Raw genomic sequence first — 14034 nt, 5'->3', positions numbered from 1 at the left:
GATTTTCCAGGAACCAAAATTCCTCCCTGGTTTTTAATGTAGCGATTACACTTAGAAAACTAAGCGGGACCGGGAAACCGCTGAGCATACGTATTTGAATGGGGCAAGGAGATAAAGGCAATTTATTTTGGTCACAAAAGCACATTTATAGGGGCACCTACGTGTCTCAGTCGGTTAAGCGTCCGACTCTTGATTTTGGCTCAGATCATGCATGATCTCATGTTCGTGAGATCAAGCCCCACATCAAGCTCTGGGCTGACAGCATGGAGCCTGCTTGGGATTTTCTCTCCCGCTCTCTCTGCATTTCCCCTGCTCTCTCTCTCTCTCTCTCTCTCAAAATAAATAAATAAATCTAAAGAAAAAAAGCATGTTTATAAAGGAATAGAAAGGAGGAAAGAGTTACCACGTATGGCTATGTAGAGGTGCACGTGATTAGCCCACCACATCCGATATTTATTTGGATTGACTTCTTTCAACAGCAGACTTTAGAGATTCAAAAATCCCTCCTCCTAGAATCAACCCATATTCTAAATCTGTGCCATCCAGGGGCGCCTGGGGTGGCTCAGTTGGTTAAACATCCGACTTTGGCTCAGGTCATGATCTCACGTCTCACGGGTTCAAGTCCTGCATTGGGCCCTGTGCTGACAGCTCGGAGCCTGGAGCCAGCTTCGGATTCTGTGTCTCCGTCTCTTTCTGTCCCCTTCCCCGTTCGTGCTCTGTTCTCTCTCAAAAATAAATAAACATTAAAAAATTGTTTTTAATCTGTTCTGTCCAATATGGTAGCCACTTACCACAGGTGGCTACTGGAATTTAAATGAATGACACACGCAGTTCTGTCCCTCATTTGCACCTACCACATTGCAAGCACCCACCAGCCCACAGGCTGGTGGCTCCTGTGCTGGGTAGTGCCGACCGGACCATTTGCATCTCTGCAGAAAGTTCCTCGGGATGGTGCTGCTCTAAATCCCACAATCAGTGCTAAGACAAGGGACAAAGGGCACTAGAACACAAACTCTGGGAGATCGGGGGGCCTTGCCTTACTGGTCATGACTTAGAGGCATGCGATGCATATCTTAAAATAAATCAGTGAGTATGTGAAAGGCCCAGAGGTATGAGATCCAAGGTGAGGAAACACCCCCTCTGCTGGCTTCCTATGAAGCGCACAGGCTGCTGGCTTCCTGTCCTTCCATCGAGAAACTGTTTTTGTCAACATGCTTCCGAATAGCAGAAAACTGGCTACAAGTCATGACCTCTGAGGTCTGTTCTGGTTTAGTGCCTGAAAAATTGCAATACAGGCTTCAACTTTTAATATAGACTGACATTTAATCTAGCCTAAAGTTTCATTTACTTTTTTTTTTTTTTTTTTTTTTTTAATTTTAGACAGAGAAAGAGAGCACAAGCAGGGGAGGGGCAGAGGGAAAAAGAATCTCAAGCAGGCTCCACACTCAGTGCGGAGCCGATGCGGGGCTTGATCCCACGACCCTGGGATCATGACCTGAGCCGAAATCAAGAGTCGGATGCTCGACCTACTGAGCCACCCAGGTGCCCTTAGCACAAAGTTTTAATACAGGAGAAAAAAAATCTTTTTATAAGGCTACAAAAAATATTACTTTCAAAACTAAGATTAAAGTTTGTGAATTTTCTATCAAATAAAGACATTTAAAATCCAGCTGGTTCATAGCATACCCATGGAAGGACCAGGTTGACAGTCCTCATGTTTTTAGAATTACCCATACTTACGAAGGCACCGCCCCAGTGGATCACCATAATAATTTTCCTTGCACTCACTGCAGTGTTTCCCATCGTAGCCTAATTTACACGGACACTGGCCTGTAAGCTGTGAGAACAGTCATGGGTGAGGAATTGACAAGCTTTGCGATCTAAAAAAAATAATGCATTTTAATACAAAACAGTTTTCCCTCCAGTGATTTAGAACATACAGCTGTGCGAAGGCAGAGGAAGGATGATGGTTCCCACGGCCAGCAACCACCCTCGACAATACCAAGGATCAGGAGCTAATGTGTTTTGGCTCAGGGCCCCTGAATATACCGCCTGCTTCCAGCTGTTCAAGGACAGGTGGCCCCAAACTGGGAAATATACACAGATGTAAATGAAAACAAAACACATAATGGGAAACGGTCCGCATTCTTTTCCTTTACAGTGTTATGGGAGTTCACTCCTAACACAGAGAGGCCACGGACCTGGACTGACATTCATCAATTAATCTGGCAAATCGTGATTCCATTACGGAATGTGCGATGGGGTTTCTCCCAATTGGGCTCGTGTTTTGCTCAACAAAACATTTTTTTTTGCAATTGAGACTTAATCATTAAAAAAAATATTTTAATGTTTATTTATTTTTGAGAGAGAGAAAGAGAGAGCACGAGTGGGGGAGGGGCAGAGAGAGAGGGAGACACAGAATCTGAAGCAGGCTCCAGGCTCTGAGCGGTCAGCACGGAGCCTGATGCAGGGCTCGAGCCCACAAACCGTGAGGTTGTGACCTGAGCCGAAGTCAGACCCTCAACCAACTGAGCCACACAGGCACCCCAGTCATTTAATGATAGTTATGAACTGTGTTTTGGGGAGAGGTCTGATTTTTTTGTGCATCCTCCCAACTGGATCCTTGACCAGCTTTTCTGAAAATGGAGGAGGTTAGAAAATTAACCGTAGAAAAATACAGAAGCAAATCATTATTGTCACGGTCCTAGGTTATTCTTGACCAAATAAATCTGCTTAAACAACTCTGTAAGTCGCTCAATCTATAAAATGGCTGGATCCACCAAGCTTCTACCCATCTTTGGAGTTCCCATGAGCTTCTGCTCAAATGTAAGGAGTTATGGGGAGCCTACTGTCCCTGAGGCCTGTCATTCTTCTGGTTGTTCTTAACTGTTGCACAATGATTTCTCACACAGTGAGATGTCTCGCACATTTCTCACACGATGATTTCTGACGTAGAATCTCTTCCTTCGTAACTTGCTCCCATCACTCGGTGTCCTGTCTTATGGAATCGCGCAAAACAAGCGGTCTCCCACTTCCTCTCCTTACGGCCCTTCTCCCAGCTAGAGATGGCTGCTCTCAATTTGCATTTGCTTCTTCTCTTCCGGCTGACTACCCATAATTCCTTCAAGCCTTCATCACAGAATAGCAATGGTTCTATCCACTCTCCGGGTCGTCTTCCTTTGGACACACACCAGTCCGTATTTCAATATGACGTTTAAAACATGGTTGTCAGGGAGAACAGCAATGTTCCTACAGCTGCCTGACCCGCACAGGGGACAGTGGGATAATGGCTGCCCTGAACTTGGGCCTGGCATTCCCACTACTCCAGCCTGAATGGACATTGTCTCTTTGGCAGCCTGGCCACACTGCTGGCTCAGCTGAAGCACAGAGCGAAAATCCTCAGATGTTTTTCATGCAAGCTGGTGCCAAGCTATTACTCCCACCCTGTATTTATGCAATGGATTTTAAAAACCCAATTGCAAAACTTCACTTTTATCCTGGTAACATTTCATCTTCTTCTTTGCAGCCAACGGGACAGCCCGTCGGGATATCTTGCCTCTTGTTCTGGCTTTATCACATTGGCATCCCACTTTGCAATATCTGCAAATTTGATAATATTTGAGAAGCATGTTTCTCCAACTCCATCTAAACTGTTGATGAAAATATTGGATGGCACATTTGGATCTCTCTGTAATAAGGCACTAGGGATGCTTTACTGGTTGACATAAAGACATTTATCAGTGGTTGTTTAAACAGCTGGAAATCGAAATATCTACCTGTCTCTTCTATACTCCATTAAAAGTGTTCCCTTCCGGGGCACCTGGGTGGCTCAGTTGGTTATGTATCCAACTTCGTCCAACTTTGGCTCAGGTCATGACCTTGCGGTGCGTGGGTTTCAGCCCCATGTCAAGCTCTGCACTGACTGCTCAGAGCTTGGAGCCTGTTTCAGATTCTGTGTCTCCCTCTCTCTCTGCCCCTCCCCTGCTCACACGCTGTCTCTCTCTCTCTCAAAAATAAATAAACATTAAAAAAAATTTAAAGAGCAACCTTCCCCAAGGAATCCCCAATGGACCAGACAATCCCAAATACCCTGGTCATAAGAGGACTTTTTGGTTAAACCAATGCCATCTGACTTTCACCTTGAGCTTCCCTTAGCCTCCATGACTGAACTGTGGTCTCTGTCGAGTGCTGTTGCAAATATACTTCCTAAAAGGTCTGAGAAGCATGCCAGAGAGTGATGTCATGAACATTGGGAGTTCCTCTTGAATTAGGAAGCCAAGAAGTCATGGGGAGAACTACCATTTTGTTTCATGATTGCTGGCTGCAGGTGTGAGGAGTGGAGGGGGATATGAGACAGGTGTGGTCACCTAGTAGTCAGATACCACTCTCCAATAAAAGGAACCAGCACTCCCTAAAGAAATGGCTGATTCTTGGGGCGCCTGGGTAGCTCAGTCGGTTAAGCGGCCGACTTTGGCTCAGGTCATGATCTCGCTGTCCATGAGTTCGAGCCCTGCGACAGGCTCTGTGCTTGTGGTGACAGCTCAGAGCCTGGAGCCTATTTCAGATTCTGTGTCTCCCTCTCTCTCTGACCCTCCCCCGTTCATGCTCTCTCTGTCTCAAAAATAAATAAAACGTTAAAAAAATTAAAAAAAAAAAAAAAAAGAAATGGCTGATTCTAGGATGGGGGCAGGAAACACATCAGATGAGTTTCGAGTATCTTGTCAGGCAGAAAGGGCTTTAAAAAAAACCCAAACCCAACAACGATGGGGTAAAAGGGATGCAGAAACCAAATGAAATAGCTCCCGATGACCAAAGCTGGAATAACCTGAACAGCAAAATAAAGCAGCATTGGATTATAACTTGAAGTATAATATAAATACCCATGACTCCATATGGATATTAAAAAATAATAAATGAAGAAAGGGGGGATGATGGATAAATCTCCTGTGCAGAAGAATTCCAAGTAATTTACGGAGACACTCTGCCCTCAAGGCAGGAGTATGAAACTCCCCACTCCTCAAGCATAGACAGTGCATGGTGACTTTCTTCCAAAGAGCATAGTATGGAAAGGAGGAAAAAGAGTAACTTTACAGCAGAGAAACATGACAAACATTACTTCAGCCAGGTGATTGAGATTTGCGTCTACAGTGATAAGGCGTGCACACAGTGTGGAGTCCTGATAGGATGTGATGAGCATCACATTTTCTCTCCGTGGGCCTCATCCTCAAACCCATAATCCAAGTCTAATCACGAGAAAAACACCAGGTAAATTTGAATAGAGGGACATTTTACAAAATCCTCCTCAAAATTGTTAAGCTCATCAAAACTAAGGAGAGCTTCATCGATGGAGGGTGGGGGAGAGGGGAAAGTGGGTGATGGGCATTGAGGAGGGCACCTGTTGGGATGAGCACTGGGTGTTGTTTGGAAACCAATTTGACAATAAATTATATTCAAGAAAAATAAGGAGAGCCTGAATCATCACGACAAAGAGGAGCTGAGGCTACATGAACGATTAAGTGTCATGTGATGTTCTGGATGGGATCTTGGAACAGAAAAGGGATGTTAGGGATAAAACTCAGGAAACCTGCATAAAACTCAGGAAACCTGCATAAATTACGGACATTAGTTAATGATAATGTATCAATATTAGTTCACTGATTGTGGTAAATCTACCATACTAATGTAAGATGTTAAAAATAGAGGAAACCTCGTGTGGGGTACATCTTCTCTGTACTATCTTCACAGCCTTTCTGTAAATCTATTTTAAAATAAACAATTTAGGGGCGCCTGGGTGGCGCAGTCGGTTAAGCGTCCGACTTCAGCCAGGTCACGATCTCGCGGTCCGTGAGTTCGAGCCCCGCATCAGGCTCTGGGCTGATAGCTCAGAGCCTGGAGCCTGTTTCCGATTCTGTGTCTCCCTCTCTCTCTGCCCCTCCCCCGTTCATGCTCTGTCTCTCTCTGTCCCAAAAAAAATACATAAACGTTGAAAAAAAAAATTTAAAATAAACTATTTATTTATTAAGGAAAAAAAGGGCATGGTGAGTGTGTGGGTGTGGGTTGGAGCAGGAGGGTGGGAGAGAAAGATAAAGAAAAAAAAAGAGAAAGGAAAACACAGTCTGTGTATGAGAACTACCCTTCAAAGGTTTACTTGCATTAGACTTGACCTTTGAATAAGTTGAACAGCAGAGGCGAAATTGGAGATGAGCCATGGTTATCATTATGATTATTATTAGTTGGGAAAACTCCAGCTCCTAAAATTGGCATTCTGATTCCAATTATACCCTGGTCCCTATATTGTGGATTCACTCTAAATTTCTTGTCACTGTTTCATCCTTCCCTCCAATCTCTATTAATGTGAAAAGTGTCTCAAAGAATATATTAAGCCCCAAGCCCTAATCATGACATGAATACTGTTTTTCCATAAATAGATAATGTCATACTAATTTTAATTAGTATGCTAATTAATTTAATTTAATGCTCAGGGTTAAGCTAAATTAATTTAATTTAATGCTCAGGGCACCTGGGTGGCTCAGTCGATTGAGCGTCCGCCTTGTGATTTCAGCTCAGGTCATGATCTCATGGTTCGTGAATTTCAGCCCCACGTTGGATTCCATGCTGACAGTGTGGAACCTGCTTGGGATTCTCTCTCTGCCTCTCTCTCTCTCTGCCCCTCCACCACTTGATCTCTCTCTCTCTCTCTCTCTCTCTCTGTCTCACTAAATAAACTTAAACAAATTGTATGTTCATTGTTTTATTGACTAAAGATCACATGTGCAGTTAAGTAGCATTAATCGCATGTTAAGCCATGTGGATTTGCTCCTAGTGTATTACGCTGCATTCTTCAGGAACAATTAATGCTGGTCTGGTAAGTAAAGAGGACATCTTATTTTACCCATACGTAAACCAACTGGTGAAGGGTAGGGAACGACAGCTCAATTGTTTTTTTAATTATTATTTTTTTTTAATTGAGAGAGAGAGAAAGAGCATGAGTGGGGTAGAGGGGCAGAGGGAGACAGAGAGAGAAGCACAAGCAACCTCCAGGCTCAGCACAGAGCCTGATGCGGGGCTTGATCCCATGACCCTGGGATCACGACCTGAGCTGAAACCAAGAGTCAGATGCTCAACTGACTGAGCTGCCCAGGCGTCCCGACAGCTCAGGTTTTGAAAATGGAACTGTGGGCTCTGGAAGCACCTGTTGATTTTCATTTTGATAAATAATTCTGACCAATGATCAATTTCTTGGAGCTTCCCTACAATTATACATATGCTACAGGGAAAAAGAAAAGGTCGTCTGTATTTCGCTGCATGTGAATCCAACTTCCCCAGTCACAGAGAGGTTTGGAGAAAACTGAAGCAGGCAAAACTTAACCTTGAGACCCTCATTCTCTTTTTTAGTCCTTTCCATTCCTTGATAAATGCATCTCTCCCCATAGAAGGCCAATCCTGTTTAAAAACACTAACTAGCAACAGTCCATAAAGAAAGCATCATTTACAAATTTGGAAACCACGTCTCCCCATCACTTCCCACTCCAGCACCCTGGTAAGTTCCAAATGTCTTGCCTGGTCACAGTGGCCACTGTGAGAGGTCCGGGGGTCGCAGTTGCATGGCTGACATCCTCTGCCAGGGACCAGATTCCAGTATCCGTCAGCACAACGGTCACAGGTCTGGCCTGTGACGTTGGGGAGACAAGGACATGTGCCAGTGTTGGGGTCACAGGGGCAAGCTCCCTGACCAGGGGGACACGCAGCAGGAGTCACACCGGAAGGATGGCAGGAACACCCTGGGACAACAGAGCCACTGCTGGAGGTAAATTCGGCAGTAACACTGGCTTTCAACAAACCGTACAGACAGCTTTTCAGACCTGGACGCATCATTCCTCCAAAGGGCTCAAGGCAGAAACACCTGGCAATATTTCAGATTTATCAAAGAATCTAAGTAAGCTGAATCCATTCAACTCTCTTTGGTCTCCCGAAATGGCAATTTCATGTGGTTCGGCCAATTGTGTTCTAAGAGCTCACAATTAGGATGACTGAAAACCTTGCTTTTTCCTCATGCTATTCATGATCTGAAAATAAACAGTCTATTAAACTGACTTGGGTCCACTGACACAGTTAAATATCTCCTAAAAACAAGTAATTTTTTTTTAAATTTTAATGTTTATTTTTCAGAGAGAGAGAGAGAGAGAGAGAGAATAGACAGGGACACAGAAAGAGAATAAGCAGGGGCAGCAATAGAGGGAGACACAGAATCCGAAGCAGACTCCAGGCTCTGAGCTGTCAGCACAGAGCCCAATGCGGGGCTCGAACCCACAAAGTGCGGGATCATGACCTGGGCTGAAGTCAGATGCTTAACTGACTGAGCCACCTAGGCATCCCCCCCTTCTTTTTTATTTAAAAAAATGTTTTTTTTAACGTTTATTTATTTTTGAGATAGAGAGAGACAGAGCACGAACGGGGGAGGGTCAGAGAGGGAGAGGGAGACACAGAATCTGAAACAGGCTCCAGGCTCTGAGCTGTCAGCACAGAGCCCGACACGGGGCTCAAACTCACGGACCGCAAGATCATGACCTGAGCCGAAGTCGGACGCTTAACCGACTGAGCCACCCAGGCGCCCCTCCCCCCTTCTTTTTTTAAATCACAGAATCAAACCCTTGCCCTCTTCTTCATCAGTGATTCTTGAATTTATACATTAAAGACACTGGATGAACTAGTTCCAGGGCAGATTCCTGGAGACTCAATTCAGTGGGTCGGAGGTAGTCTAGGAATCTGCCTGTTTATGTCCCAGCCCAGTCCCCAGGTGATTCTGGCACAGTACACAGTGGGCCACACTTCACTGCCATAGCTCTCCCCTCCCCTCCCCCCACCCCCCCTTGCCGGAAGCCCAGCAGACTTACTTCTGCAGGTCTGATTGATGGCCGATCCAAAGTGACCCGGTTTGCAGAACTGGCAGTTGGGTCCCTGAGTGTCGTGCAGACATCTAAGGCACTCCCCTGTTACCCGGCTGCAGGACTCTGGATCAGTCACATCGATGTTGTTATTGCAGGCACATGGCCGGCAAGGTGCTCCTGAAATTCTGGGATTTCCATAGAAACCCGCAGAGCATTCGCCACACTGCTTACCTGAAAGAAGGAGAGAGGCAAAGGGAGTAAGAAGAGAGGTGTGTGTGTGTGTGTGTGTGTGTGTGTGTGTGTGTGTGTGTGTTGGGGGAGCAGGGATGGAGACTGTTATAGAGAATAATGAATAATCAGGCAATTTTAGGGATAACGGGAGGTCACACACTGGAGATGAAGAAGAAAACGTGTTCTGAATTAAAGCAAAACGTTCATTTTAATTTCTTATCCATTCAGAGAGTAAAATGGTTGTTCAGAACTAAGAAGTCCTTAGTGAAGAATGCAAGAGTGCATTCTAGTCTTTCCTCAAAAACCACAGAGTGGTGGGCCCAGGGATCCCTGGATCTTTATATAATGGGGGTCACCCGAGTGTGCCTTGGGACCCAAAGCTAATCTGAGCCCCTGTTCTGGTCCTGGAGGTGAACGTGCAGCACCCTGAGATGTGTGTCTAGCAGTGAAGATGGTGACGGTGGTTTTGTTGATGTGCGAACCCTGGAGGGTGTCTTTATCAAGCGCTGTCTGGGGAAACCATCCCTGTTACCTTTCCAACCACCGGGCAATGGTAGTCAGTTAGGTGCCTCAACTCTGGGTCTGCTCCCCTCATTTTGGGTCATCCTAGTGAGGAATTTTCTTGTCGGCCAGTCATGGCCTTAGTTCTTAAAAACTGACCAACCAAGCCAAAATGTACATGGAAGAGATCAGAATCATGTAGAGACATAGGCAGCAAATAAGACAAAATTAGCCGTATAATTTATTATCATCACGGTAATTATCATTGAAGAAAACTTCGGCACCAGAGTTTCAAACTATGATTAAGTCGAGTGGCTTTTATGTTTTTTTCCTTGTTTGCATCACACACACACACACACACACACACACACACACACACACACACAAGCACGCACTCATGCTTAAACTCTTCAAAATAAAATGTTTGGTAGAGAGATAGACAAAAATATTGAATTGACTTCTACAGTGTCTGTGTGATGCCCAAATCAGTGCTTCAAGACGTCTGAAAAAAGAAGTTATATCTTTGAAATATCAGCCAAATGGATTGGTTGGAATTATATAAAGAAAGCATTTGATTAAAATTTCTTAATTTTTAATTGCTTATGTTAGATGTTGTATAAGACATACATGTTACTTAATCACATATGTATCTTACTTAACATGTGATGATTTTATTTGAAAGAAATCAATTTGATTTGAACTCATTTGGTCAGTTAGTTTTTCAGAACATTATTTAAAAACAGTTATAGCTCAGAGGAATGAGCTTTTGTCATTGGTTTTTGAAACATTCAAATTCTTTGTTCAGTAAAGCTTCAGTGTACTAAGTTGTGCCTTCTTTTTTTAGAGAGAGAGAGAGCAAGAGAGAGGGCCAGAAGGAGGGAGAAGGAGAGAGGCAGAGAGAGAGAGAGAGAGAGAGAGAGAGAGAGAATCCCAAGCTGAAGCCCACACTCAGCAGGGAGCTGGATGCCAGGCTCAATCCCAGGACCATGAGATCGTGACCTGAGCTGAAATCAAGGGTCAGATGTTCAACCGACTAAGCTACCTAGGCACTCCTCAAATTGTGTCTTCTTGCTATTAACTCATATTCGGTACCCCTCAATTGTTCGAGGCAGATAAATTACGAGCATGGAATCATGTTTTGAGATAGCAGTATGGGATGGAAGAAAAATACCATCATGAACTATACTGTGTACCTGCATAACCTTGAAGACAACTGCAGATCACATCTGAGCTCCAAGGATCCTGATAACAGGAATGAGCAAAATACTGATTACTCGAGGGAACATCCGGACACTGGCAGGGACGGCAGGAGCGTCCTGAAGGAGGATCCCCATAGTAACCATCGATGCACCTGTCGAGACAATTTTGTTTTACCAAGTGTTCACAGGAAAAACTCACATTAGCTGATGTGGATTTGCCATGCTTGAGGACAGTGCAACTCTCAAAAGTCAACATTTTAGAAGATGCTTGCTTGCTCTGTGAAGTGAGTTTTTAATTTTTATTTATTAAAATTTTTTTTTATGTTTATTCATTTTTGAAAGACAGAGAGAGACAGAGCACAAGCAGGGGTGGGGCGGAGAGAGAGGGGGAGATACAGAATTTAAAGCAGGCTCCAGGCTCTGAGCTGTCAGCACAGAGCCCGATGCGGGGCTCGAACTCATGAACTGCGAGATCATGACCTGAGCTGAAGTAGGACGCTCAACCAACTGAGCCACCCAGGCACCCCGAAGTGATTTTTTAAATTTATATTGAAAGTCCCAAGATATAGTCATTAAACTCGATATAAAAGTCCCAAGGTATTGTCATTAAACTCAATATAGTAGCAGTTAATTTACATGTCATATTTCAGGGACATAAAAAGCAAGGTGTCAGGCAAATAAATGCCTAGCTTTTATTTAATCAGACAACGTCTATCTCATAACAAGATTCTGAAGGACACCAGGACTGATACTCTGCTTCGGCCATCCCCCACCCAGAGATCATTCTACGCTTAAATACTATTGAGAATCTACTCAGTGGTCCTTCAGAGAGTGTTGTGAGACCAGAACAAAAGAAACAAAACTAAAAATCAAAGTGCGTCTGAATTCCATACCTTTCACAGTTTCTTCCTGTTGTAAAACCCCCGCAATTGAAGCATGACCCTGTCCCTGGATCACAAAGTTCAGCGAAACCATTACAAAGGCAAGGGCGGCAGTTGGGAAATCCAAAGTAGCCTGCCAGGCACCGATCACAACGGAGGCCAGCCACCTCCCCCTGGCAGGCGCACTGTCCCGTTATTTGGTCACATACAGCGCTCTTTGAGCCTTGAGGGTGGCAGTGACATGCTAGATAAAGAAAGAGAACATGTTGGGTGGGGGCACGTGGTGTGCTGGCGAATTGAGTTATGGTCCTGATTTTGTAGTCCTGAACTTACTGTAGCATCCCAATCAGGTAAATAAAGAGTCTGAGAACCTGGCATATACTGAATACCAGGTCAATGTTTATTAAATAATTCACTGATTCACCCAATGAACAGGATGCTGTGAGCCGTTGGGTCTCATCAGCACTATTTATACAGAGGACCTGAACAAGGAACATGTTTTTTTTTTTTTTTTTTTTTTTTAACGTTTGTTTATTTACTTTTGAAAGAGAGAGGAGGAGACAGAGGATCCCAAGCAGGCTCTGTGCTGTCAGCGCAGAGCTCAAGGTGGGGCTCCAACTCATGAACCGTGAGATCATGACTAGAGCTGAAATCAAGAGGTGGATGCTTAACTGACCGAGCCACCCAGGCGCCCAACAAGTAATGTGTTTTTAATGACGTAAACTTCCATTTATCACGTGAGTCAAAACTTCAAGATTATAAAAAATGACACCTTTCTCAAGATGGTTGGATTTTTTCTTTTTCCTGGGCTCAATCAGAAAGGCTCAATCCCTTTCTGACAAAGTGGATCCTTTGAGCCAATCTTCCCTATACAAAAATGGGATATGGAAGATACGTTTGCTCCTTTGTGTATATCCCTTTGTGCATCTCAAGCACTTTTTTTTTTAAGAAAGGGAGCGGGGAAGGGGGTAGGAATAATGGACCTAAGCACTGTGTGCTGAAAAGCCAGTTGCCGGGGCGCTGCCTTTCTGAACCATGACTGAAAATATATGCTCCTTTACCTTAGGAACATGGTTCCTATGATAGGTTTCTGCGAAAACAGTATTTTCGCTATTGGCTTATGGCATGAACAGAGAACTGTATACCCTGACCATGACGGCCATGAGAATGTGTCACCATGTATGGACAAAGACCCGTCTAAACCCTGATTGATGGGGAGATTATAGTATGAGTTCCTTGGCTGTTTGTGACCCCAGCACCACAGAAGGTAATATCTAGGTGACAGTCTTGTCCTCTTTCTTGACTTCCCAATGTCATCATTGTTTTAGCCTGGCCAGCCACGGGGCGTCTGTGCCAGATCCTAAAGCTGGGTCGGCACAGCCAACTCATTTCCTGGTGCTCCCACATCCTCCCTGGACTGGGAGAATCACAGGCCATGTTTTCCTCATCACTCACGATTCCTAACGGAGCTCTGTACACATTGGCACCCACCAAATGGAGGAATGAGATACGATGGAAAAATTTTCTGTACTCTTGATCTACACGGACAGACAGCCTAAGTCGTGTGGCCAAATTCCCAATCCCTACCCCCTCTTTTCAATCCCCCCTCTGATTTTCCTGCCTTCAAAACTCCAAGGTTGTGCCCAGGCATGTCTTTCCCCCCACGGTGTTTTTGCTACGTACGGTGACAGCCATGATGTCCTAAACCGTAGCTTCCTGTGGAGCACCTATCACAGCAGCGCCCGGCCACGTGGGGCTTACACTGGCACTGGCCCCCAAGCCGGCTGCAGTTGGGCCCCACCGAGCCCTGGGGGTGACACTTGCAGGCTGCGGGGAGACAAAGGGGACAATTAGAGGTACGGGAAGTGACAGGGGTGCACCTGGTCCTTGTGGGAGCTTTAGTTCACCTCTCTTTCATTAGATACTTCGCTAATCCTTAACTCCCTCCTCTGTTAAATGGGGAGAATACAGGATCTACCCCAGAGGATTATAAGGACTAAAGACAATAATGCCTGTGAAGTCTTTAGAACTGTGTGGCATGTAGGAAGTGCTCAGTAAACATTATGTAATAAACGGATCTTAACAATATATGTTACTCAGTAAGTTAATGAAAGGCTTAAAATAAGTTGTTTTCATAATAGTCCCAATATAATTATTCTTATTTCCGATTACTTCAATTCCTGATGATCCATGTTGGTGCTGGACTATTTGTTTGATTTCCCTTATTCTATATGTTTCACGAGATGGTAGGCATCCTGAACGCAGAGTCCTGCCGGGTAATGGGAAAAGCCTTTGCTCAGAATTCAGGAACCCCAAGCTTTCATTGCAACTCTC

The 14034-nt window shown here is 44.6% G+C and overlaps 1 protein-coding gene across 4 annotated transcripts in view; it reads right to left on the bottom strand.

Moving 5' to 3' along the window:
* Positions 1-14034, bottom strand: part of LAMB4 (laminin subunit beta 4) — a 110556-nt gene that overhangs the window by 31695 nt on the left and 64827 nt on the right. For all 4 annotated transcript variants that reach the window (XM_045494431.1, XM_045494430.1, XM_045494433.1 and 1 more), the window contains 6 exons: positions 13384-13527; positions 11713-11944; positions 10814-10971; positions 8895-9119; positions 7561-7781; positions 1741-1837 (listed from right to left, as the gene is read on the bottom strand). In XM_045494431.1, coding sequence (XP_045350387.1) covers positions 1741-1837; positions 7561-7781; positions 8895-9119; positions 10814-10971; positions 11713-11944; positions 13384-13527 — 1077 coding nt within the window. The remainder of the gene's footprint in view (positions 1-1740; positions 1838-7560; positions 7782-8894; positions 9120-10813; positions 10972-11712; positions 11945-13383; positions 13528-14034) is intronic.

Source organism: Leopardus geoffroyi, chromosome A2 (assembly GCF_018350155.1).
Source record: "Leopardus geoffroyi isolate Oge1 chromosome A2, O.geoffroyi_Oge1_pat1.0, whole genome shotgun sequence".
NCBI lineage: Eukaryota > Metazoa > Chordata > Mammalia > Carnivora > Felidae > Leopardus > Leopardus geoffroyi.
This window is presented reverse-complemented; position numbering and strand designations above follow the sequence as displayed.